The 27,513-nt window shown below is 30.5% G+C and overlaps 7 protein-coding genes across 7 annotated transcripts; all 7 read left to right on the top strand.

Moving 5' to 3' along the window:
* Nucleotides 1-643: 643 nt before the first annotated feature.
* HELRODRAFT_168364 (hypothetical protein) lies at nt 644-1,895 on the top strand (the record flags this gene model as incomplete). The annotated part of the gene is made up of 2 exons (XM_009014228.1): nt 644-890; nt 1,363-1,895. The coding sequence occupies 2 exons, from the start codon at nt 644-646 to the stop codon at nt 1,893-1,895; spliced, it is 780 nt and encodes a 259-aa protein (XP_009012476.1).
* A 609-nt stretch (nt 1,896-2,504) lies between these two features.
* HELRODRAFT_168363 (hypothetical protein) lies at nt 2,505-5,666 on the top strand (the record flags this gene model as incomplete). The annotated part of the gene is made up of 10 exons (XM_009014227.1): nt 2,505-2,703; nt 2,984-3,106; nt 3,182-3,366; nt 3,622-3,732; nt 3,816-3,951; nt 4,106-4,184; nt 4,446-4,503; nt 4,856-4,993; nt 5,074-5,278; nt 5,524-5,666. 10 exons carry the CDS (start codon nt 2,505-2,507, stop codon nt 5,664-5,666), a joined length of 1,377 nt encoding a protein of 458 aa, XP_009012475.1.
* Nucleotides 5,667-7,577: 1,911 nt separating this feature from the next.
* Nucleotides 7,578-8,830, top strand: HELRODRAFT_168362 (hypothetical protein; the record flags this gene model as incomplete). The annotated part of the gene is made up of 3 exons (XM_009014226.1): nt 7,578-7,704; nt 8,124-8,342; nt 8,721-8,830. 3 exons carry the CDS (start codon nt 7,578-7,580, stop codon nt 8,828-8,830), a joined length of 456 nt encoding a protein of 151 aa, XP_009012474.1.
* A 122-nt stretch (nt 8,831-8,952) lies between these two features.
* Nucleotides 8,953-11,008, top strand: HELRODRAFT_168361 (hypothetical protein; the record flags this gene model as incomplete). Its single annotated transcript, XM_009014225.1, has 7 exons — nt 8,953-9,004; nt 9,190-9,353; nt 9,461-9,571; nt 9,639-9,762; nt 9,849-9,916; nt 10,400-10,510; nt 10,841-11,008. 7 exons carry the CDS (start codon nt 8,953-8,955, stop codon nt 11,006-11,008), a joined length of 798 nt encoding a protein of 265 aa, XP_009012473.1.
* A 2,461-nt stretch (nt 11,009-13,469) lies between these two features.
* HELRODRAFT_168360 (hypothetical protein) lies at nt 13,470-18,239 on the top strand (the record flags this gene model as incomplete). The annotated part of the gene is made up of 12 exons (XM_009014224.1): nt 13,470-13,544; nt 13,637-13,759; nt 13,986-14,196; nt 15,494-15,595; nt 15,858-16,076; nt 16,301-16,388; nt 16,917-17,018; nt 17,106-17,212; nt 17,277-17,440; nt 17,669-17,779; nt 17,860-17,983; nt 18,130-18,239. The coding sequence occupies 12 exons, from the start codon at nt 13,470-13,472 to the stop codon at nt 18,237-18,239; spliced, it is 1,536 nt and encodes a 511-aa protein (XP_009012472.1).
* Nucleotides 18,240-19,964: 1,725 nt separating this feature from the next.
* Nucleotides 19,965-22,333, top strand: HELRODRAFT_168359 (hypothetical protein; the record flags this gene model as incomplete). Its single annotated transcript, XM_009014223.1, has 4 exons — nt 19,965-20,211; nt 20,546-20,679; nt 21,199-21,279; nt 22,127-22,333. The coding sequence occupies 4 exons, from the start codon at nt 19,965-19,967 to the stop codon at nt 22,331-22,333; spliced, it is 669 nt and encodes a 222-aa protein (XP_009012471.1).
* Nucleotides 22,334-23,133: 800 nt separating this feature from the next.
* Nucleotides 23,134-27,341, top strand: HELRODRAFT_168358 (hypothetical protein; the record flags this gene model as incomplete). The annotated part of the gene is made up of 10 exons (XM_009014222.1): nt 23,134-23,376; nt 23,452-23,480; nt 23,675-23,676; nt 23,749-24,009; nt 24,178-24,364; nt 24,670-24,752; nt 24,821-24,973; nt 25,920-26,003; nt 26,452-26,561; nt 26,832-27,341. The coding sequence occupies 10 exons, from the start codon at nt 23,134-23,136 to the stop codon at nt 27,339-27,341; spliced, it is 1,662 nt and encodes a 553-aa protein (XP_009012470.1).
* Between the last annotated feature and the right edge of the window lie 172 nt (nt 27,342-27,513).

Raw genomic sequence — 27,513 nt, 5'->3', positions numbered from 1 at the left:
TGTAGAAAAATCATTGTAAATGAAACATATTTAGTAGCTGTCAACGTGTCAACGTCTGGTAATGCTTTTTTTTTGTATATTGTACTATTAGTAACGTGCATGCATTCCAAAAATTTAATCGATATTGCTTCATTATCTGTCCATTTGTAACCTTCGTCATGCGTTTCCGTAATTGCCTGGCGTTTTCATTATTTGGCACGTTCTATTGCAATATTGCTAATATAAGATTTTGCGATAATGTGATACTTTTAAATTGGTGTTAACAAATATGTTACTGTTAATATCTGGATTATAATTATTTTAATTGTTTTTTTTTATTTGTTTTAGTTGAGACAACCTTAATTATCAATAAATCAACCAAAGTTATTTAAACAAATAATACAAAAGCAGGTGTAATATAGGTTGTGGGTTTTTTACATTCCAAAAATATTTTTTCATCAAATGCTCAGCTTAATTTTTACTTTCATTTAGTTGAAAGATTTTTTGACCACAATTTTTAAAACTATCAAACAAACAATAAATATTTGTCAACTATTCAACGTTGTGATAACACAAATTAAAAAAGTCGTAATAAATTTCAGACCTCCTTAAAAAAAGAGACGGGTTTGAACCGAATATTAGTTCAACTTGATAAGACAGAAAAATGCAATCCTACACAAATATAAACGTACCCGACAAGAAATCAATGAACGATTTTATTAACGCACCCGCCAGCTACGCTAAAATGGATCCGAACGGAATTAAAAATAATTTCGATTTGAAACACGCAGTCTCCAACTCGAGAGTTGATCCGACACATATCAACCTGCACTTATCCCTAGTGACAACCTGGGAATCCTTTCAATCCGCCACAACGTCCCATGGCCTCCCACAGTTTGGCAGAGCTAAAGGTAAAAATTAAAAAGTTCCTTATTAAATTAACAAACATTTAATTTAAAAAAAATTAATGTGCTTTAACAATTCGTTCTTTTTTAAATATAAATTATTCATGAAAGAAGATATTTATTGCAGAGATATATGTAGGTCGAGTTAAATTTAAAAAATTAACAACCCGTTAAACTATTTTGAAAATTATTCTGATATTTTATTGAGCTATTATCGTTTTGTTAGTTTTTTAATAGGAATGAAAAACTAATTAAACGCATTTTCATCGTCTAAGGTCTGTTGAAGAAATTATTGTGGTTGGTTGCTACGTTGGCATGCTTGGGTGGTCTCTGCTACAATGCCTTCCTCTTAAGTTCGTTTTGTTTGGGCGTCAGTTATTATCTGTGATTCTAATTTATTCTTTGAGATGGTTTTTTAATTAAAAAAATTAAAAACATCAACTCTGTATGATGAAGTGCTGTAAATAAAATAATGCAGGCGACAAATATATGGACTTTGCAGTGAATGTAGCAGTTCAGTTGAACAACAACAAAAGCATGGTGTTCCCGGCGGTGACCATCTGCAACAACAACGCAATCAAATTGTCTTCTTTCAAAAACGACAAACCCATGATGAGAATGATGACTTCATACTCTAACCAATTTCAAAGTTCTTCTTGCAACGGAGGCCCTGGACCGAATCCAGACGGCAGTGGTGCCATACCCCTTACAAACCCTCCTTCTTCGAACAACAACTTTTCAACCTCCCCTAAAAGTTTAATGTCAACTACACTATCTCCTATTAATAACAATCCTAGCGGCCCAACAGCGAGTGGTAGTGGTGGTGGTGGTACACCGAGTGGTGGTGGTGGTAACCCAGCCGGTGGTGGCACGCCTAATGTTGGCACGAGCATCAATCCAGTCAGCAACGCCTCTGCCAGTCCAAATAGTTCATCAACTGCGTCAAACACAACTAATGTTTTTCAAAATTCGACAACTAACACTAACACTACGACCCTACCAATGGGTTAGATTACAACGCAAACTATTTATCTTCATAAGGTATATCATTATCGCGGTGTAAAATTCAAATGCAAGCAAAAAAGTTACCTAATCATTTCACTCTATTAGACTTTATAAAGATAAATTTGGTTGTTTATTTATGTTCCACAAATGAATATTTGTAAAGTATTGGATGTTTTCCAAACAGTTTTTTTTCGCAAATCATAGTATTAAAAATACGCAACTGTAAAACTACCATGAAGGATGTCACGCGTTTTTTGTGTGTTTTTGTTTTTTTCCTTCCCACTGTCCCAAACTCTTCCAAATTTAAACCCACCACCATGACAAAATGTTTGTAACAAGATTTTCATAATTTCACAATAAAAAACATCGTGACGTCACACAAGCTTTCACCCCTGCCTCCATCTTACTTTGCTACAAAATGCCACAACATTTTTCCCCATTCCCCCTCAAGACGTGACATCGTTCTTGAATGGCCCCTAACCTTACATATGTTATTTTTTTATAAATCAGTTGGCTTGTCACGCTAGTAAGCATTTTTAACTGCATGCATCCATTGTGCGTTCATCGTGTATTGAATCAATGACAAATAAGTAACGAATAAACAACGAATGAATAATGAACGAACACACCTGCCTCGAGTTAGTTTGTGGTCAGTATGATGGCCTCACTCCGGACGGTCGGCAGCAACGTAGCGACTTCAAATTCTTCAACCAGGTCATGGAGCAGTTCAGTAGCATGAATTTCACAGACAAGAAGGACAAAGGTCACACGTTGGATAACATGGTCGTTGAATGTGTTTACGCTGGAGGCAAATGTGTTACAGATTAGTATTTAATTTTATGTGTTCAAGATTTTTTTAGTTTATCGCAATTGAGTTATTTGTGTGAAATATTATTTTTTAACTTCAACACAATTAACCTGAAAGTAAAATAGAGTTTACATTACGTATCTGTTATCAAAATTCATCAGGTAGCTAAATGCGTAACAAGAAAATGGCGGCAATGCTCTGCAATAAAATAAATCAATTAAATGGATTGATTAAAATAATAAAATATTGTGAAGTTTAATTAAAAATTAATTCTCATTTGATTCAGCACACACGGATTTCAAATATTTTTCAAACAACTATCATGGAAATTGTTACACTTTTAATTCTGCAACGAGTTGGAACGAAAATTCTAGCATGAGAATGTCAAGAAAAGCTGGACCAAGATACGGTTTCTATAATAATTTCTAATCTATTAATTTTTAATAGCTAAACGCAGCGTATTTTTCATTATGAACCAAATTAGGCCTGTCCATTTTGTTCAACGTTGAGCAAAAGGAATACGTCGGGCAAATGTCGCAGTCGGCAGGGTTGCGAGTGGTCGTCCATGACCCTGCACGCATGCCCTTCCCTGAAGATGAAGGCATTCTCGTCGCTCCCAATGCACTCACTCATATTGCAGTCACCATGGTTAATAACTTTCTACTTCTGGTTTGTAGTTAGAAGTTAGTAGAAGTAAAAAATTTGGAGTTACTGAATTTTAAAGTGGTAAAATAAATTTTTTTAGATTGTTGTAAAAGTATTGAACTAACGATTTTTTTTATAAATGTACTGAAGGCCGTTTTTTAAGCCATGACATTTCTGAAAACAAAAATATAAATTAGGTATAGAAGGAAATAAATAAAAATAACTTGTTGAAAGAATATAAAAACATTACGAAATAATAATTCCTTATTTTGTTATTAGATTAAAACACAGAAGATAAATGGTTTGTACGGAAACTGTCGCAGCACAGATCAGACAGATAAAAATTTAACAATGTACCAAAAGCTATATAATGTTTCCTATTGTGAAAAGGTTTCTAATAATCTTCAATTCACTTTACAAGAAATATTAAATAGTCAACTATTTAATTTAATTTCAACTTGTTAATTATACAGGGCTGTTTATACACGTGCTTGAACGATCAAATAATACAAAATTGTGACTGTGTGGACATCAAATTTCCCAAGCCTCCAACTGATAAAAACAGCAGAACCGACCTTCGCCCATGCTCAGCTGACAACTCGACTATCAGTAAGTTTTATGGAAAAACATTTTCTATCCAATCCTATTTCCTATTAAATCTGCTCGATTATTTCAACTTTGAAAAATTCTTAAACAAGTGCAACTAACTTTTTGGTATTAATTAAGCGTTCATTCATTAATGAACATTTTTCTTCCAATGAAGCCGCGTGTGTTGATAAAATCTGGCGTGATTACGAGAATGAGAATCTTCCATGCAGCTCTGATTGCACTGTTCCCTGCAGGTTCATAGAAATGAATCTGCTGCTGTTTGTTGTTTACGAATTTCATTCTTTTTTTTATGAATTTTTGTTTCAATGTTTTTTTAAAGTCAAAAAGCATATTTTTCTGTTTAAACGTTTTCATGCTTGCAATTAGGTGTATTCATTTAGTTACACGATTATTATTTGACTAATTTTGACCAACATTTTTTTTTCTTCAATAAATTGAAAACTTTTTAACATATCTAACTTATTTATTTGATAAATATTAATTATCGTTGATAGCGAAACATTGTACAAGCCAGTTATAAGCAGAGAAATTTGGCCTTCCAAGAATTATTTGGTAAGTAAAATTTAATTTACGCAATAGCGTAAATATTGTTCAGTAGCATAAGTTTATAACATTCCGAGTACTCTGACCAACATTCTTCTAATCAGATACTTATCTCGTCAAATTGATATAATTTGTATTACAGCATTTTATTTATTCGAAAATTTCACTACTTATTAGCACCAAGAACTTTTCGATTACTACTATTCACACCATTTATTTTGTCAGCTTTTACTTTTTCTAGGGACTTTCCGTTAGAAACAAAGTAAACTTTTTTCAAAGACTGAATACATAACATCAGCCTCTTTTAATTATTCTTTGTTTCATGTAACTCATTATTAAATAAAATTGAAAATTTTACCAGGCTCAAATGGCACAAACGCCAAACTACCTAACGCTCTTCAATGAGCTGAACAAATCTGACAGCCAAGACTATGGACAATTTGTAGTTTTTCTTCAGGATTTCAGTTACACAAGCATTGACGAATCTCCGGCTTACGAAGTTGCTTGATTACTTTATATTCAAATTCTCATTTACTCAAATAAGTTTATACAATTTTGAAAAATGTGCCTACTCGACAGATCATGCAGTTCAGCTCGGACATTGGTGGCATACTTGGTTTGTACGTTGGCTTTTCAATACTGACCATCGTTGAGTTCTTTGAACTTGCAGCAGATATCTTAGGACTAATTTGCTTTCACATTTATTCAAGCAGCAAAACATCCGTGAAGAACTGGCGGAGAGAAAAAAAAATACGAAACTGCAATCGAGTTCTTCCATTTAAAAGTACGAAACATTACCATCCTTCAATTCATTTAATCAGTTTTCAAAACAAAAATTAAGTTGTTAACAATAACTGTCAGATATTGATTGTTTTACAACTTAATAAATTTACGACATTTTTCTTTATTGAATAAAACATTATATTTTCACGTTCCGTAAATTAATAGCATTCTAACTAAATAACAAAACAAATAATAAAAACTATAAATACATACATAAAAATAAAATAAAACTAATAATCTTCAAAGAATCGCAAATTTCATTGAACGAAATATATGTGAGCGGCGAAGATGACGAGGACGAAGAAGAGATGGATCCCCGTGGAAAACCGCGAACGGGTTCCAGAGCTTCTGTCCTTAACAGGCGAGATATGACATCTGTGCATATCTGAAGTGCACCACCAGATAAAAATATATTTTCAATTTAAAGAAAAAAGTTTTTCAATAATATTTTTAATTTAGTTTGAAAAATGTTTGAACAAACTTTTGAGTTGATATTTGCACTGGATATTTCTAATTGAAAATGTGAAAATGATATTATTTCCCAAAAACAATCTCACTAACATCATACAAATTCTTTGTTATTTTTTTATCTATCATTATTTATTAACAAAAACTTGAAATTGATATGATGATAAAACATTAATAACGATTAATCACTTAAATATTTTTTATATTTATTTGCTAATTTAGTTTCTGCGTCATAGAAATATAACTTATCATTAAATCCATGGCACCGTATAGAGTTTGTGATGCAGTTTAATTTGCCAATGTTGTGAGCCTGCACATTTTATTTTTGCACACACAGAACTTATGTTATAACCGTTAACATGTGTGCGGATGTTTGTTTGTTTGTTTATTTGTGTGTGATTATATAAACAAAATGATGTTGTTCATAATTTTGAATTTAAATTTTATTTTTAGAAAATCGTTGTGGCATATTAAAATTAGATGGTTGTTTTTTGTGAATAAAACTTTATGTTTTTAGTTTATTAATAATTGGTGAATTAATTTATTAATAGGATCTCATTCGCTAATGTTAACTGTTAAAAAAACATCTATAATAATAAGATACAAACCATGAACAAAAAAAAAGTAAATTTTGTAAAATAAATTTTACTCTTACAATAATTCTGTTTTATAACCCACCGTTCATTATAAATTCACCAGTAGTTTTGAAAAGTTGAATATATATGTATCTACGATCAATATAAACAATTGTACGGACCGAAAAGTGATTTAATGACCATCATTAACATAAAACACTCACACACACACACACGCACGCCTAAACAGACACACACACACATATATATATACAGGCAGACATTCTCGATTCTTGCTCACAAATTCAACATTTGTCTGTTGCTTAAAATTAACCACCATCACTATGATGTTAACATCATTCTTCTCGTCATCGTTTCCGTTATTTATTTTCATTCCCTTTAATCATATTAAGACTTGCTGCAAAGTGCAGATGATGATATAAATAAAAAATTTAAAAAACACGCTAAAAATTATTTATTTCTGAATAATTTTTTACAGTTGCCAAAACTTATACAGCTAAATGTTCTTACACGCACAAACCAAAATTATTTTGAAATCCCATTGTCAATTTTTCAACATCTATGTTAATTATTTTATATGAATAATTTCAAAACCTTAACATTGATATTACGGTATGAAAAGGGAACACTAATTGTCGCGAAAACAAGCCTGCTTGACATCGTGTAACGTGTTATTTAAGATGATGTGCACTGCATACAAATACAAATACGGCAATGGACAGATGTTTGTCGAAGAAATTTCGGGTTTATTTTACGTTCATTCGTACGAATAAGGTGTATAGCAAATGGTTAATATATGCTGCAGATAATACACAAACATCCACACGTACACACACACTCACATAAGTTTTGTTGAGATAAATTTAAGATTGATGAAACTGAAATTGACATTTAGTACGTGGTTCAGAAGAGAAAAAATTATACGTACAATCCTTCAGAAAGCAAAAATAATGAAAGTTTTGATTTGAAGAAAAAAATTAGAGCAGTTATTATTTACATCTTTCATACTAAATCAGATTCATTTTCAATTATTAATATATAAAATCAAATTTTCAATGTTCATGTGTTTAGTTGAAGAATATTATTTATTTTATTTTAATTTAATTTATCAAATTTATTTAAGCTAATCAAATTTTTAAAAAATTTGTAAACCATAACACATCTTATGTATGTAACTTTCGACTATATAGAATAAAAACAAAACTATGAAAAAATCACACTCCGTGAGATAAGGATATGAACGAAAGTAATAAAAAAGTTGATGGAAGTTCAAACGTCGAAGAATTAACACTATCAGCAGCTTGGCACAGCTTCCAGACGCACACAACCTCGCATGGAATTCCACACATCGTCAGGGCAAGAAGTTCGGTTTCTGCTGCATTTATCAAAATTTTGATGGTCAAATTTTCATTTTATATATGAATTAATTTGAAAAATTATTTTTATTCAAGTTTATTTTCATTGACCGTTATCCTATGTGTTTGAATTCATTTTCAGGTAACTTCAAAAGAGCTCTGTGGATTATATCGACAACTGTTTGCATTGTAGGATTGTCTTACAATCTCTATCTTTTATGTAATTATTAACCTATTTTTACAAAGTACAATTATTAACTACCTCAAGAACAATGTTCAACAAATACAATATATTTTAAAGCTCTGTTTATATATATTCATCAAACAAATACAATTTCACAAATTGAATCACAACTAAAAATTTTATAGACACAACACTAAACAAATCAAACAAATGAAAAAAATGTATTACGTAAAATTTGGCCAGGTGATAAATACTTGAGGTACAGCGTTGACACAACAATCAAAATCCACCTCTCAAAGTTGATGAACTTCCCGGCAGTGACCATCTGCAATAACAACCCCATCAGAAAAAGTTTCGCCTCACAATTTATCAACTTGACCGAATTTATGTTGGAGTACAGCAAGAGTTGTGACAGCAAGAGTAACGGAATGGGTGGAGTTGAGTGCGAGTTAGAAAAAATAGGTTGGCTTTTTTATAGTGTTATGTTTTAAAAATCGTTGATACAAAAATGGTTTCACAAAATTAAGTTAACCGAATGGAGATGTTTGTTGTGCCTAGCAAGTTTATAAATTATTTTTGATTTTCTTGATTTAATAATTTTGTAAAAAAATTGTTGATAGATAAGACACAACCAGTTATCAACATGAATGGTATGCGGAGTGATTTAAGGTGAAATTTTTATTTAATGACGAAATCTAATGAAATTAAATTCTAAAATTTAAAATTTTGAAAATTATTTTTTGAATTTTATTATAATTGAATGTAAAGAATGAATTAAATTTAATTTACTTAGCGTATTCAAATATTTTTCACTACGAAGACTCACAAATTTGTTGCAAGAAAAGTTCATCGAGATCTTCCACGACAAGCGGTTGGAGTCTGGTCACCAATTGAAACATTTGCTCACCGAGTGCTTCTTCTCTGGAGTTCCATGTGATTATGAAAAGTAGTAATTTTATTCAAAAGTTTATAGATAAAAAATAAAACAACCTTTCTACAAATTATATAAATCAGAGATTTCCGGATCATTTTCAATAACTATCACGGAAATTGCTACTTATTCAACTCAGCCATGTTCAACATGCCATCTAACAAATACTCACAAAAAGCTGGCCCACTTTATGGTAGGAATATTCAATTGTATATATAAAACTGCAATAATTACAGTTGGAAAAAAGCAAATTAACTTTGTGTAAAATAGTTTATGATAAAAGAGTTACTTCAGTTCATCATCGTATTAAATGAAACAAATCTATTTTAAAACTGATCAACCGGATTGATGAAAAATTATTTACAACTTTATCTGGAGGATTATCTGTGATGTTCAACGTGGAGCAGGAGAACTACATCGGAGAAATATCCCAGTCGGCAGGATTGCGCGTGGTCGTTCACGATCCCAAACGCATGCCCTTCCCAGAAGATGAAGGTATCCTTGTGCCTCCCAATGCACTCACTCATATTGGAGTCACCATGGTTAGTCTCGTAAATCCATACAATTTTGTTTTTCAAAAATAAAAACGTTAGATTGTTTTTATAATTGATTTTTTGCCAAAATCGACGCAATCTAATGCATTTTTCAGATAAAAACGAAAAAGATGAACGGCGTTTATGGTAGTTGCTATGAAGCGAGCGATGACAATCCCATTAGAACATATTATCAACGAGTTTTTAATTATAGCTACTGTGAAAAGGTCCTGACTTTTAATTCATAAAAATAATTTGAAAACTAGAACATATAGACGAACATTATTTAAAAAGGGGTGTTACTACACATGTTTGAGCAAAGAGATTGTCAAACAATGTAAATGCAATGATATAACACTTAACGTTTTTCATGAATTTGACATGATCAAGCCATGTTCTGTGAAAAGTCTACAAGATAGTAAGTCATTTTTCAGATCCGTGACGTGTTGTTTCTAAAATTATCTGAAATTCTATTTTGAAAATTATTTTAATAAAATAACTTAGTCAGATGTGTGAACAAAGTATGGCAGATGTACGTGAATGGAAGCCTCGCGTGCGATCCAGCCTGTCCGGTGCCATGCTTGTCGGTTCATTTTTCCCAATATTTAATTTAATCTTTCCCCAATCTTGTAATTCAAATTTAAAAGTTAAAAGTGACTTAATCTCATTTGTCGTATTAGTTATCATTTGTTTTCAATTCAATCGTTTCTCTGCTGCATTTAAGTTTTTAGATGAAAGAGCTTGATTGATTAGTGTGTAATGTATTGAAAAATATAAAAAAATTCGATGAGAAATATTACAACTTGAGTTAAATTCTGAAGAACAAACTAAGATTACATTTAAAATAAACTTGAAATAAAAAATTGAATTAAAAATTCTTATTTGTTCAACTTTGATCAAAACTTTACAGAGAAACAGTTTACGAGCCGCTCGTTAGTTCGGAGTTGTGGCCATCACAAAACTATTTAATGAACCACGTAAATTTTATTTTCTTAAAGAATAATGCTGAATAATAAAATAAAAACTTATAATAATTCATTTTATTCAAAATACAGATGAAAAGATTTAAAAAATCTTTCCTGAATAACACTCAAAATTATGGAAAACTTGAGGTTTATCTGAGAGATTTTTCGTACAAAGTCGTTGCCGAATCGCCAAATTATGAGGTTAGTGTCATGAAGTCTTATAAAATATATCAGACTAAACGACTTTCTATAGACAGCTGAAGAAATAATTAACTGTGATGGGAATAATTGAAAATTCAAATTTTTGTTGTCTTTGAAATTGAGCTACTTTTATCAGCATGGAGCTTAAAAATAATTCTTCAATTCTTCACATTAAAAGATATTGTTATTAATTTTTGTCAAGTATCTTTTGTTTGCTTATTTTTCATTCATTCATTCATTGAAACCTTACTTTTAAAATAAGAAAAATTTAGTTAATTTATTTCAAAAAATTTCTAAAATTATTCAACGCAATAATTATTAAACTTTTAGTTTCAGCAGTTCATATCAGACATCGGTGGAATTCTCGGCTTGTACATAGGCTTCTCCCTGCTCACCATCGTTGAATATTTAGAATTCCTTCTTGATCTACTCAAAATTATCTGCCTTTCATGTGTCAGGTATTTTCATAAAAAAAATTACAACTCAATTAAGGAATAACTTTCAATGCCTTTCAATAAAATATTTTTTGCTAATTTAATTCCAAAAACAGTTGTTGAAGTTGTTTTTTTTTAACTTTGTTCAATATCTTCATTTCTATTTAAAAATTAATAACTGTTTTATAATTTAATTATCAATTTTTTGAGTTCAACAATTAGGTGTAATTTGATAGTTTAAAATATTTTAGCAATTACAACTCGATAAACGATAACTTTCAATGCCTATAAAATTTCTCAACGATTTTATATAATTGGATAATGATATCTTTACATTATTTTTGTTCTTTATTGTGTTTTAAGTTAGTTGATTTATAACAACTGTATCACTTGAAAAATCGTTTTAAAGAAATCAAAAAATGTTTTTTTTGCATTTTTTGGCGTTTTGGCAAATTTTACTGGCCAATATTGCGTAAAGTGTTATTATGATTATTATTATTATTAGTAGTAGTAATAGTAGTAGTAGTCCTACCCATAACGAATGGAGACCAAACGAAGATTGATATTAGTGGTAGTAATAGTAGTAGTAGTAGTAGTAGTAGTAGTAGTAGTAGTAGTTGTTGTTGTTGCTGTTGTTGTAGCAGTAGTAGTAGTAGTAGTAGTGGTAGTAGTATTATACATATTATTGTACTAAAAAAGGTTTGCGACATTACCTTTTCATTCCCTAAAAAACGAATTCAATAAATAGATCGTAGCGTATTAATAACTTCTTCACATTATCAAATGTTCAAAGAAACAAAGAAACAAATAGCTTAAATGGGACAGATAAATAAGATCGGCTTTCTAAATTAGTTAAATAAAATTTAATTAATTAAACTGTTGTAATATTTCTTCTGTCGGATGTAATTATGGTTCAGTATAAATATGAAAACATTTGTTTGAACTGTTAGAGAATGAATATAGATGCGGTAAACCTAAATGTACATTTGCTACTAAAAGGTTATTGATGTTGTCCCATAAATTAATCACATGGAGTACCTTTCGGCGCCCTCAAAATCGTTATTATACTTATATTCACGGCGTATGGTTTGTTCCAGTAGCCACTTTTTAATTGCTAATGAATGATTTTGATTTTAAGATTTATTACCTTAACGTTAAAAGCAGGACAAAGACATTAAAAAGAATATTCAAGATTATAATGACAGTTAATATAATGAAAGAAAAAAAATGTTCTCTTGTAAATACGATAATCTTGTTTGAGAAGGAGCGCCAGTCAACAAATGAAATTAATCAATTAGTGAAAGCTGATGTGATGTTTATAAATCATAACTTGTGACCGACTTGTATGCTGTAGGAAAAATGAGAATAGGTTGTTGAAAGACTTCAAAGATATCCAATTGAGGCTTAGTGACGTCTGATCTTATCACATTGTAAATTAAAACAAAAAAAACACCTAAAATTATCAAAACATTTAATATTAAGTTGCAATTTGTTCTTCAAACATCGAACAAAAATGCATCGCAGTGATCCGAGTTTTTCACAAAACATTACTGTAATTGACATTCCGGATTTCTTGAGTAATTTTCCAATTTCTGACGGTGTTTTTGCAGTAAAGTTTTTAATTGATTTATCAACAATTTTTTCACTCTTGTTAATGTTTTCTACAATTGGATTACTAAATTATTTTTAATTTATCAATCTGCTAAAGTCTATTTTAAAATTCTCCAAAAAATATCAAACTTGGTTAAATTATTGAATGAATAATCACTAGCTGAACAACCAGTTGCACAGATGTCGACACTGACGAACAATCAGACTTTCTTTTTTAACAGGCTTTCTGTCCGTTAGTAAAATGCAATGATTTATTTTTTTAGCATCTTGTTCTCGTGGGATCTGGAGTGCATACGAGAATGGAAATCTACCTTGCAGTGCTAAGTGCATTGCTCCGTGCAGGTTTAGAAAGCAGAAAAAATGTTTTTTCAAGTTTGATATTATACCTTTGAATTTAATATAAAAATCGCAATCTGTTCATTCTACCATACATTAAACACCTTGCAAATATAAACTATGCTACATCGTGACTTGATCTAGTGGTAAGATTAAGCAGCTGGTCCCTTTAATGGACATGGATTAAACCGTTAAGCTAACTCAACGAAAACAATGAAATTGAATCCAAATTTCAATCATCTTTCTTTCTAAATCCTAAAAATTATTTCTTTTTAAACGGACATTAATCCAATTTCAATTTTTGAATTCAAAATCTACAACTTTTTTACAGATTACGGCTTTTATTAAATTATAACCATAAATTATAACCATAAAAAAATAATATGTGTAACTTCTTAAAATGTTTGCAGTCCTGACTACTAGGTTCATTCATTCAGTTATGCTTTTGGAAGTTAGATGAAAAAGATTCAATATGATTCGATTTCATCTTTTTATTATACAATCAACAACTTCCTGAAATACAATTTGTCTTATTTTTGAATTGTTTTTAATTGATAAATCTAATATCTTTTAATGATATGTTTTTTAATACAAGCGATATCCAGTACAATCCAGTTATTAGCCGAGAAATTTGGCCGTCAGATAATTACGAGGTTGGTAGCGGCTTAACGAATAAATATTATGTTATAAAAATATAAATAAACTTTTTCAATTATTAATGAAATGTTTTTGTAATAATTTGCAGATGGAAATGAAAGGCTTTACTGGTGGTAATAATCAGAACGTGAGCAACAAGGATATTGGTGTCTTTGTGGTGTATTTCCAGGAGTTAAGCTATACGAGCATTGTCGAATCGCCGGCTTATGAGGTTTTTTATATTTTAACTTTTTAAATGTTAAGCTAAAAACTTTACCACAAATTTTTTTAACTAAGATCAAAATATATGATCATTAATTATTCGACATTGAAACCATTTTGTAACAAGAATTGATACTTGTTAAAAGCATATAATAAAAAAATATTCAACGTAATCTTTTAAACAATCTGCAACAATTTTTGTTATATGTTTATGAAACGATACGACACAATTTAAGATTCAGGAATTTATTTCTGACATCGGTGGCATATTAGGTCTTTACGTTGGATTCTCCATATTGACGATTGTGGAATATTTTGAACTGGCGTTGGATGTTTTGAAGATTGGTGGCCATATGGCTCAAGCTTCAAGTAAGAATGTCATCACGAATTGGAAGAAGGCGAAGAAAAGAAAGCTTAATCCCAGCGTCTCCTCCTCCAGAACTGCAGGTGCACTTCACAAAAATTATCAAGTTGTTTCAACTCTATAATTTTAAGTTTTAACGGTTTTCATTTTTCGTCTTTATTTTTAGTAATAGCAATTTTGAAAAACATTATAACAATTTTTTGTTAAATATATTTGTATTGCCAGACGTTTTACTAATTAAAATATTCTCCTTTAATTTCACTAATTCTGTTTTTCAAAAGAGTTTCAAAGTTCAGTGGACATGGACAAATACAACAGGACAAGCGTAGAAAAGGGAGATGGATTGGAAATGAAATTTTAAACCAACTCCCATTCACAACCAATGAAGATCTCCCTTCAGTCTCCATTTTGTAATCATGACAGTGCCAACAATGGTGAAAATAATTAGTGATTTTCACGAGAACTACGCAAATTATTGTACTAACATTCAAAGATTTATAATTTTCCCTATAATTGTTGCTATATGGTTGCTGCTTATTTTTGCTTTATATATTTGTTTTAAAAATGAAGAGAAAATCAGCGAGAAATGACGAATTCGATGGAGATGCTATTGGCAATCAGTGCACGGCATCACATTCTTTAAAAAACATATTCAAATCTTATAAACCCATGTGCACATTTTTTAATGCTTCAGCACTGTTCACCGGAATAAATTGGCATAGATGTATTATTGTTATGATCAACAAACTATATTGTAAAATTTTGTAAAACAATGAATAAATAATGCATGAAAAATTGCGTTCATTGTTTCACAATTACACAAGGTTTTGCTATTTGTGCCATGCCCTGTCCTGCAATTTTATGTTAGGTTTTTCTTACACGCCTGTTTTAATTCCAGAAAAATAAGCCATATTTCTTCTAAATGATAAAAATCATAGAGAACTTGTGCAATTCTGTTCTCTTATAGAATTTCACTTTCAACTAGATAGAATGAACTGCTTAAATAATTAGTTGTTAAACATTGTGAGCTTCGAATCCTAATAGATCCGTCCTAATGAATGACAAATATTTGTCTTATTGATCTCTCACATTTTCCTGAATAACATCATGTCAAACGCGCCGTGAAGTTGCAACATTTCCCACTTATATATTTGTTATCGTTGTTAGAGGGATTAAAAAATGAGATTGTCGTTTCAAGCTAGAAGGCAAGAATAATTTGCTAAAATATATTTTTAAAAGATTCATTTATATTAGGATAAATTATACGCTCTAAATGCTTTTGTAACTATCAGTAAAATTTTTCATAAAAGTTGTACAATATGAATAAATTTGAATATGACGCGAGTAATTTAAACGATGACCATAACAAAACGACCAAAGGAAATAAAAACAAAAATGAAATGACATCATTGACTTTGATATGGAATGAATTCTACAAAACAACTTCATCCCACGGAATTCCTCATATTGGAAAAGCTAAAAGTTCAAAAAAGATTTTCTGTTTTTTAATATTTATTGATTAACTAGTGTAAAAGAAATTTTTCAAATTTATTAAATTGTTCACATAAATGTTTTAAGAAAATATCAACTGTTAAATTTCTACAGATACATTCAAAAGAATATCATGGATTATTTTGACACTAATCAGCGTAACAAGTTTTACCGTGAACTTATCTGACATTTGTGAGTTTAATTTTTAAATAGTTATACCGTAAAATGAGGTTAAACCTCATGCATCTAACAGGTAAAAAATATTTTGAGAAACCAGTGGAAACGTTAGTGAAGTTCGACTACAACCACAATTTGATGATGCCCTTCCCAGCTGTTACGTTATGCAACAACAATCCCATTAAGAAAAGTGTAGCTATCAAGTACCTGGATTATAAAAACTTGATGAAGAACTTCAGTGAAACTATGGAAAGCGTAAAATGCCAAAGAAATAAATTTTCTGTCCCTCATAGAGGTTATATTAAAGATGATAACAAACATGAAAATATAAAAAATAAAAATATTAATGAATGTTACAAATATATTAACAATAAAATTAAAAAAAGGTACAACGTTGATTGTTATATTTGCGTTTGAAATTAATTATAAATATATTTTCAAAATTTTCAAAGATTAGTTCATCTCATTTGATTATTATCACTTATTAAAATAAAAATTTGATTCAATTTGATTGAACAGGAAAGGATTCAAAAACAGGAAACTGCACAACTACGTGTGACCAAAAACCTCGATGTGGATTATTTTTCCTCAATCTTTTCCTGGAAAAGTACAAATGATTCTTACATTGCTAAATTTGTGTGTTTGGTGTGGCGAGAGAGAGAGAGAGAGAGAGAGAGAGAGAGAAATAGAGAGAGAAAAAAAAGAGAGAAACAGTGTGTGTGAATATTCAACTTTGATAACGATTAGCTGGTAAAATTTATTCATTTTATTTGCAAGAGACTCAATCAAATTCCCTGGAACGTAATATCCACACCCAACAAACCACAATCACATTTTTTAGTTCCTTGCATGCAAACTCAGCATCATACGTACGTGTTTGTGTGATAGTCTAAATAGTCTAAATCATCTGTAGAATGTATTCGAAATTCGGCAGCAATGACCAAAATTCTTAATAGTAACAGGATCGACCTTGGGCTGCAAGATGTTGTAACGGCTAAAGGCCTCTAGTCCTGTTTTGCAGTGACCCATCCCTTTCATATGCAATTTGAAGCGTTGATTGACGCGTATTCGTTTGCGTTCTTCAATGTGTTGCAGATGCAGTTGCGTGATATATTAATATCAATGTTGTTTCTAGGCATTATGAAAAAATGGATTTTCTTCCAAAGAGTGGAGGACATGAAATAGAGAATATTGTACAGGACTGTTCATTTAACGGAGTCAGCTGTCGACATAGAAAGTACATTGAGAGGAAAACTTTATTTGCTGAATTAACTGTTTTTTAAATAAAATTTTTAAAATGATTTTTATTACGCAAATTTCACAGAGATTTTGATCATTTTGTGGACATTCGACACGGCAACTGTTACATCTTCAACTCAGCGATGAACGGAAAAAAATTCAAAAATGCTCAAAGATCTGGACCTCTCTACGGTTTGTCCTAAGTCAAGTTCATTGATTTTAATGCGTGTAGCATCTCATAAGAAAAATTTTGCAGGTCTATCGATAACATTTAATGTGGATCAGAATGAATACATTGGAAAGATATCTCAGTCAGCCGGATTGAGGGTAGTGGTTCATGATCCCAAACGAATGCCCTATCCTGAAGATGAAGGCATCCTGGTCTCTCCAAACACTCTCACTCATATTGGCGTTAACGCGGTTATTACTACTTCAATTTGTTGACCATTTTTATTATAGATTCTAAACTGTTTTCATCATTTTATCTACTTCATTTATCATTTCACATCAGTTGAAACTTGTGAAGAATATTAAACGGGTGAGCACGTAGCATAATGTTTCCTAACTTTTCTTTAAATGTTTGAATTTGAAAGGTTATAAAATTTATGAAATCTGATCGAAAAACAATGAAAACATTATATTGGGCAGATTTTCAGAGAGAAACTGGGCGATCCGTATGGTGACTGCTATGAAGATGGCGTCGAACTTGACAGAAGATCTCATTATCAAACCCTCTATGGACTGAATTACGACGAAAAGGTCAGTGGTGTTTTAAATTTGTTTTTCAACTCAAAATATATCGACTTGTAAATTATTTGAGTATCAATACAATTTTAAAGGGATGTTTCCGTACGTGCATGAGCAAAATTATTTACGACAAATGCCAATGTAATGACATGAAGTTTTCGAAAGATTTGTTTCCCAATGGAACCAAGCTCTGTTCGGTTACCGACGATAGTACAAGTTAATAAAATTTGTTAATTTTTTAAAAGAATTCTTTTAGCCTTCACATAAATTAAATTATTTTAATTTGTGAAAAACATCAAACTAGAATAACGTGTAATGGGGAAAAACACAAACTGAGTGATAAATTTTAATTAATTTTGAAGATCACTGCATTGAAGAAATTTTGAGAAGTTTTGAAAATGAGACCTTTAAGTGTGATCCTGCATGTACATCCGCCTGCAAGTTAACGCACTCTACCGTATTTTTTTTTTAGGATTTATAAACATTCTTTGAGAAACTAAAATATTCTTTTGAAAAAATTTTTGTAATGAATAAAATCAAAAAGAATATTGCAAATTGTTAAGATATTTAAACACACAACCACTCAGAACGATCGATTTCAGCCCAATCATAAGCTCAGCTGAGTGGATTTACAAAGGCTATGTAATGAATAATTTTATGTTTTTTCTAATTTCGAATAACAGACATTATAAATAATCAGTTTTTTTTAAATAAAACTTCATTAACTATTGGACATGTTCATCATACTTGTGTTTTAATTAGAAAAAACTTCAGATTCAATAAATTTTTAAGCGAATTGAACATTTCAGAAACATTTTCAGAGAAGAGAGTTCGTAATGACTAAAACAAATTTTGTCTTCCAGTTCAATAGTATCTCCACGGTGGGAAGGCACTCCAATCGGAATGCAGACAATTTTGGAAAGGTGGTCGTCTTCATACAAAGCATGTACTTCAGTACAACATACGAAAAACCAAGCTACGATGTAAATTTTACAATTCATTATCATTTATTTATTTATTTGAACGATGGAACTATTTCAAATTTTTGATTAAATAACAAAATATATTATAAAACTTTGTCTAAATAAACTTCAGATTACTATTGAAGATATCTCAAAAAATTGTTTTATATTTAAATGCTCATAAACCAAAAATTTTCTCATTTACCAAATTTAATTGCAAACCGTTGTCGTAAAAACTAACACTGACCTTGGCCACCGCCCACTTTTCATTTGAAGGTGAACCAGTTGGTGTCCGACATTGGAGGAATTCTCGGCCTCTTTATTGGCATGTCCATATTAACCATCATCGAATATTTTGAATTCATTCTCGACGTGGCTGGAGTTATTTTGCTAAAGTTTTTCAAATGTACTTTTTGTATGAAATTTTAAATTTTTATAAATTTCAATTATGATCAGATGTTCCATTCATTTAATAACTGTATTTAAAACCATTAGTTTGTAAGTTATATGAAAATGCAAATTAATATATTTAATTTTATAATGAGTAATCATAGTTTTAACTTTAAGTATAAATAAGTAATCTGAAAATTAAAATGACATTTTAGAGAATTCGTGATGAATAAAAACATTCTTAACATGATTTATTGTAAAGTTAAATCACATACGTATGTAAGTATAAGTGTTTGCTTTACAATTTGAACAACGTGTTGAACTAACATGCCGTATGTTGTACTACAGATCAATACATGGCTTCCTATCAAATTATCAAAACAAAATTTATCTCTTTTTCAAAAATATTAACTTAACATAAAATTTGAATAAATAAGTATATGAATAAGAGTAAAAGAAAAAATGTTTTGGAAGAATTCATAAATTCTACCAAATATCATGGGATACCTCACGTTGTGAGAGCTAAAAGTAACATTATTCTTCATTGATGAAAAAAATAAGAGCTTCTTTAAAATAAAATAATTATCAAGCAAACGTTTGTAAATTTTGGTCTTAAAAAGATTTGAAACATTATTTATTCAAGGTAAATACAAAAAAATAATGTGGTATACTATAAATGTCGTGTGCTTGATAGGATTTTTGGTCAGCATGTATTCTCTTTGTAAGTCTGTGTCACTTTTTTCAAACAACATTTTATTTTAATAGTTTGATTAGAATTTTGTCTCAATGTTGTTAATCCTATTTAGCATTCATTCATAGAGCTATTATAATACTAATTTTGGTTAATGAATAATGATGAACTGTACGCTGAAGATGTTAAACTGCGCGTGGAACAGGTGAGATCGTTGCCTTTCCTTGCGGTGACTGTCTGCAACAACAATCCCATCAGAGAATCGCAGCTGAAGTTTTCTAAAGGATTGCACGATTTGATAGCTGCTTACAGAAATGAGAACGAAAGTTTCAATCACACGATTGCTGAGTATCAGATCATTCAAGAGGATTTTCAATCTCTTGCTTTGTTATTTTCAAAAGGTTTAGTTAAAAATTATTAAATAACCCTTTTAAAGAATTATTCCAACAATCATTCAAAGTTTAACTAAAGTCTTGTAATTAAAGTCTTTGCTTGATTTCAATTGAATTACTTTGGGTTTTTAAGAAACAAATGTCGTATGTCGTTTTTGAGTAATTTGAGAAATCAAATTCAAAGAGAATGTATGATAATATTTTAAACATTTATGTTTTTTTAATTAATTATTTTTGATTGAAAGAAAACCTACCCTGCTAAAACCTAAATGCTACGGATCATCCATTAAAAATATGTCAAAACTCACCAAGGTCTTTCGATAACATTCAAACGTAAAACAAGAAGAATACATTGAAGAGATAACGGAATCATCTGGGTTGAGAGTTGTGATTCATGACCCTAAACGAATGTCATTTCCTGAAGATGAAGGAATATTTGTGTCTCCTTATGCTCTTACTCATATTGGTGTTAAAAGGGTTAATTTTTATGTTTTATTACTTACATTTGATTAAAAAACGAAAGATTTTTAGATTAGTAATTCTGTAGTTGTTCTATTTAGTGTCAACCTATCTTTTTTCAAAACATATTCAACACAGTGTAACTAATTTTATTTGGGTTGATCGATTTTTTGTTTGCTATCTGATCTAGTTTGTATAAATATATGTTTTTTTTTGTCACTTTCTGCTTCCTATTCTGGCAACGTTATTCACTCGATTTAAATTTTTACGAGTTGAAAATTAGAAAATTATGGCCAAAAAATTAATTATAAAATTTTAATCTGATTGTTATTTTATTTTAAATATAAAAGATCGAGATTGGGCGGAAAGTTTGGAAAATGACATACTGGCAGTGCGAAAACAAAGACGTTTCAACAAGCCTACAACTTGTCCTACTTTCGCAATGTAAATGATTGATGCTTATGTTCTTTTCAGTTATAACATTAACAATCATTCAGAGAGTTTGCGATTTGGAAATTCATTGATTAATTGTTGCAGGGTTGTCAATACAGGTGCCTAGGGGAGGAGGTTCTTTGTAGATGTTCGTGCTTATATGTCAAATTTGCAACTCAGTTCAAAGTTGGAGTTCATAGCAAATATGTATGCTCTAGCACAAATACAAAAAAAAGTATGTTTTACGATTTTTCATCTCATACATTTATATTCAAAATTAGACCTAATAAAGGAAATGAAAGGGAAAATTAAAATTTGTAACATTTTCAGCTCATTAAAATAGATTTAAATTTTTAATGTTGGAATTTTAATGCAAATATTTGTTTTTACAATTAATTTTATAAGCTTCTACAATTAAAAAGTTTAAAAATTTAAGGTGATTGCTTGTCTGAAACTTTGAGATCCCACGACAATATATCCCTGAAATGCAACGAAAAATGTCCGCTACCATGCCGGTTAAATAGTTGTTGCTCAATATATGCTTTTCAAAATGTTGGAAAATAATTTAATTTCAGTTTTTTAATTAAATACAAATTTTTAAATTGAATCAATTAAATTATAAAAACCAAAATAAGTTTTCAACTTCACATTTTTGTGATCATTCTATTTATTTTTCCACGTGCAAGCAGGCAGGTGCTTATCGTTCCAACCATCAGCTCTTTGAAGGGTTCATCCCATCATATTGAAGTAATTGATTTAAATAATTTTATCAAATAGCTATAATAATACCGTTTCTTGCCACAGGAACACGTTCAAAATAGCTTCCATATGAAGTACGGTGATAAAACTTAATTTGCAAAATTACGGAAAGCTAGTAGTTTATTATGAAAGGCTAACATATCCTCATATTAGTGAATCACCAAGTTTTCAGGTTTTTATGAAAATTTGTTTTTTCACAAAATATACATAACCAAAAATGTCAATGTTCATTCGTTTAATAAAAACCTAGTAAACAAAATCCACCCGCACACAGCTTCACGAACTGTTTTCGAACGTTGGAGGTACGTTGGGTCTGTACATGGGCTTCTCACTGCTGACCATCGTTGAAATTGTTGTCCTGTTGTATGATCTCTTTCGAGCTGCAGTTCTTCAGAGGAATGGCAATAACATTTTGGAGCACGTCAAGAGAAACAGTTTTCATCATGTCGTTAAGACATCAATTTGTGCTTGGTTTTGTTGATTGAATAAACGCTGACAATGTGAAACTTTAGTGAAATTTAAAGTTTAAATTAGAATGAAGCGTTTCATCAGCTCAAAAAAAATTTAACAAAAATAAATTACTAAACTGTAGACTAAAAATTGTAGATCAATATGAATCGATTAATTTTTCTGTAAAGCACCTCTACTATCTGAACATTCTGTGTGCGATAATTTGGATTTTTATCGCATACAAACTCGCTCATCATTTATCCAAATTTTAAAGAATTGATAGCAGAACACTCGCGACTTTAAAAAAATGTTTAGATACAATTTATCAATAGAAAGTGAAAATTTAGATGAAAATATGAAAAGTGAATTGTTCATATCATCGTTAATCAAACACAAAACTTTGAAAATGTCAATCGATTATAAATAACAAATCTGGCCTAGTGCTAGCAAAAATGAACAAAGTTATTGATTGAATAATGTTAAACAGTGTAGTAGTGTCATTGTATCAATAATAATTACGATTCAACAGCACACAAGTGTGAACAAAAGTCAGGAAAATATGAAATGAAAACATTACGAATATAAATTAACACCATCATTTTGTTAGTTTCATTATCGTCCTTGCTATATATCGTGTTTAATGTTACGTTTTAATTAATGATGATCCCTTTTTTGTATTATTTTTGTATGATATCATTTTACATTGTTTAAAATACTGCATGATGCTAATAGTCGTTATATTTTTATAGAAATGGTATCAATTCTCTCCTAAGTTTTCAAAATTTATTGAGAATTTAGAGAATTATTTGTAACATAAGCAAGTAGCTAAAAATGGGCAACTCCAGACCCAATGATATAAACCATCGTGTTCAGCCGTCAGAGCATAACACCTGGCCTAATGGCGAAAGAGTCACAAGGAACCAAATAAATATTCTCCTGTCAACCATTGTCAAAAGAAATGACTTTCCATCAGCTTGTGACAATAACGACAACGAGAACAAAACATTTGAGATATGGTCAGAATTCACCAACATACTACTTCCCACGGAATCGCTCAAATTAATAAAGCTAAAGGTTGGATGATTTTTTCGACACCAAATTTAAACATTGAATTTTTTTAACACTTTTAAATTTTTTTTATAATTTAAGTATTATTTCAGAAAATTTTTTGACCATAGGTAAATGCAAAAAGGCTTTGTGGGTTATAATAATGTTGACCAGTCTGTGTGCACTAATTGCTAACATGTTCTATTTGTGTACGTTTATGACTTTCTCAATTTTTACTTACTCTGTAGTTAATATTAAAAAGAAATTTAAGCTTGCATTATTTTTAAAATTAAACCGATCAATTTTCCAATCTTCTCATAATCAGAAGTTATTATGTAATTTATAAAAGATTTTCACCAATTGATTTATAATATCATGCAAAATATTAACCCAAAACAGGCAATAAATATTTCAACTACGATGTTAACGTTCAAATAAATGTCATACAAGCCATGTCCACAACCTTTCCCGCTGTTACCATCTGCAACATCAATCCAATCAGGAAATCACAAATTGAGAACGTGGCGGAAATGAATCATTTGGTGAAGAAATATAACAACAAAATTGAGAAGTTTAATTGCAATAGGAGCGCTTCAAAATACAATTTGATACCACAGTCACTGTTCAATTTATTCATCAAGACGCCGACGACTATTCACGGTTCACAAATTATTTCAGTTTTTTATTAGATTTTTAGAAATGAGTCATGTAGAGGAAAAATGCTTACTTTTTTTGTTATAACTGAAATTTTAAAGTAATTAGTTTGTAAAAGTGTATTTAAACTTTGTATAATCACATGGCGAAGTTGACGTAATTTGTTGTTTTCAGATCGATGTATTCCAAAATTCGGCCAAACAAAAGATGGAAGAGACGAGCGATTGGATTTCCAATTTTCAAATGAAATGCAAGAATTATACCAAACGTTAAACGATTCTATCAAGTATACCATAGGGCATGATATTTATGACCTGGTTGTCGAATGCGATTATTCTGGAGGATTGTGTGTTCTTGAAAAGTTATCTCCAAATAAAAACCACGCAAACAATAAATCATTAAATAAAGTGCCACTTTTAACTAATAAAAGAATAAAATTTGTTTAAATAAATAAAGCGTTTTAAATGAATGAAAATATCATAAATTTTGACTACGTTGGTAACAATTTGATTTTGAAAGTTGTTTTACATAAGAAACACTTCAAAAATTCTGTTTGTTTCGATGAATACTCATAGTTAATGATGTGGGATTATTTCGCACAAAAATTCATTAACTGTCAAACATATCTAATTATATTTTCAATGATCTCAACTTATTCATAAACAGTCAACATGGAAATTGTTTCACATACAACTCAATTTTAAACAACAAAGTTCTTAAATCAACAGTGATGTCTGGTCCAAAATATGGTAAATGTCGGAGTACAAGCAAAAAATGAATGGACCAATAAAATATTTCTATTTAATGAATTTGTCAGGACTGTCGATAACATTCAACGTACAGCAGGAAGAATACATAGATGAGATATCGCAGACGGCAGGGTTGGTGGTGGTCGTCCATGATCCCAAAAGAATGCCCTTTCCAGAAGATTGTTTTTCCCAATGCTCTCACTTATGTTGGAATCAAAATGGTGTGCATTTTAAATTTCTGTTCATATTTTTAAGATTTTTTATGATATAACTTCTGTATTGGTTTGAAATGCCTTTTTAAGTAAAAAAATAATTGTGGACTTGAAATCTTTTTTGAGGTTTCTAGGAAACACTGTCAAGACTAAATGGAAGTTATAGGAATTGTTATGCTAAGGGTTTGCCGAAGCGGTCAATGTTTCAAAAGATCTTCAACTTGTCGTACACACAACGGGTTACGATTGTTGACTTTTTTTCAAAATTTTCATCCTTAATTTTTTACAAAACTTGTTCTTATAAGGATCATATTGAAATCCTTCGATCAAAACAATTATTCTGCTGCCACGTGCCTGATATACTCTGTTGATTTTAACGCTTGAATTATATTCACGCTGCTTTTTTTCCGTTAAACTAGCCATAAAGCTGTTGCCTAATATTTTACATTGTGAAAATTAACTTGAAAAGTTTAGACTAAGCGATAAATTTTTTGTATGAGATGAATGTTGTCGAAATGTACAAACGACTGCAAACAATGCAATTCAATGAAGCTTTGTATTCTTGATTTATGCAAGATAATCTAAGCCTCACATGTAACCCATCATGACTAATAAGAAGTTTTACATTTTTTTCATTAGCAGTTTTCAACATCAACTAAAGCAATCAAAAACAAATGCAATATAACCCTACAAAAATATTAGGGCTGCCAATACACGTATATTGGCGAACAGATATACCAAAGATGTTCTTGCATTGATTCCAACTTCAACGTCTTAGGTAAGAATGACTGACAACCGGCGAATTTGTTCAAGCAACAACAAGACTGGAGGTTTTAAACTGTTGTCAATTATTTAATTTTAATTGTCTACGGTAAATTATTGGCAGAAAAATTTTGTTTGAACATTAAATTATAAAAACTTTTAAACTTATCCATTGGTTTATTTCAATTTCTAGGAGATTGCGTATTCTCCGCAATTTGCAGCAGCAAAAACACTTCCTCCATGTGCTGTGCAGCCAAAGATGCGTGCCTGCTTGTTGGTTAGTTATTTTTTTACACAACCATCCTCTTGCATAGTTTATTGATGTACAAATATCTCATATTAAAGAATTAATAAAAGTTACTTATAATTTAGCAGATAATTTCAAAGTGCGTACATATAAGCATTTTGAAACTTATTGTTTTATCTTTCAGAATGTATAATAATAAGTTTATAAGTTTACTTAGTTCAAATTGCACTATATATTATTTCAGTAACAATCCACAAAACTAACTTTTTTAACATTATCACACTCTTTGAAATGTTTGAAAGTTAACCCTTTAACCCTTACCCCACCACACCGCCCAAATCGATTAACGTTACGTAACAGAAGAACACTGCCAATTAAACATTTATTTCAGAAAGAATTTCATTCATATTTGAGGTTCTTGTACAAAGATAAAGCAAGAGAGATGGCGCATCGTTCATGAACGATTCAACCACGGCAGATCCTAATAATCTGTCTCCAGTCCTCATCAAAAACAATAACTTTGGCAAATTAATTGTTTATTTTGAGAGCCTCTCATACTCGGCCATCAGTGAAACTCCCTCCTGTGAGGTACAGTTACAAAAAAATATAAAAAATAAATTAACGTTAAGTTTTATTTTTTACTGTTGTGTTATATATTAGCTAGCAAAAACTGTAAAAATAGTTATTAAACTTGAAACGAAATATTTTGTTCATTTTCGAAAAAACCCTTTGATATTAAAATTGGTTTTTTTTGGAGCATGTACTGGTATTGTTAACATAGCATTTATTTACAATTATAAAATAGTTTTTGTATTAAAGCTAAAGAACTGATAATTCAGCGATGAAATATACAAACAGGTGCAGCAACTGCTATCTGACATCGGAGGAGTCCTGGGGTTGTACATCGGCTTCTCACTGCTGACCATCGTTGAATTCATCGTTCTTATTTATGATCTCAGCTTTGTTGGCCTGAGTAATCGTTGCAGGAAAAATAAAACAAAATCAAATTTTAACCGTCATAACATCCGCGGCAAAAGCAGCGACACTTATTATTTCGACGATGCAATTAAGAACAACGTAGCTACCATAAATGATCGAGTTGGCATGGGCGTTAACATTCAGAACAGCATCGACAAGAACTACTTCACACATGAAGGTTATAAGATCAACGAAATCACGGATCATTTCAATCATTATGGTAAAGAATGTGGGAAAAAAGTTTTAAAAATTAATTCCGGTGATTGCAAAAAAGAATTCCCACAAAAAATCAACGACTGCGAAGGCATAGTTGGAAGGAATGATTTCAATAGCCGTGGTACACACCAGAATGAAAATTTCATCATCACATCTGACCTGGTAGGCATCTGACCAAATTTAAAAAAGCACATTAAAAATCACAATAGCAATAACAGGAACGACCAAATTTACAATCTTGCACTCAGCAATGTGAATTTCGATAAGGATAACGGCAACAGCAGAGACTCTATCACTGGCAACAATTGCACGTACTGCAATAAAAATGAAAAATCGACTTCCTACG

The sequence above is a fragment of the Helobdella robusta genome (genome assembly GCF_000326865.2).
Source record: "Helobdella robusta unplaced genomic scaffold HELROscaffold_13, whole genome shotgun sequence".
NCBI classification, from domain to species: domain Eukaryota; kingdom Metazoa; phylum Annelida; class Clitellata; order Rhynchobdellida; family Glossiphoniidae; genus Helobdella; species Helobdella robusta.
Note: the sequence above shows the minus strand (reverse complement) of the source record. Positions and strands in the feature narration are given on the sequence as shown.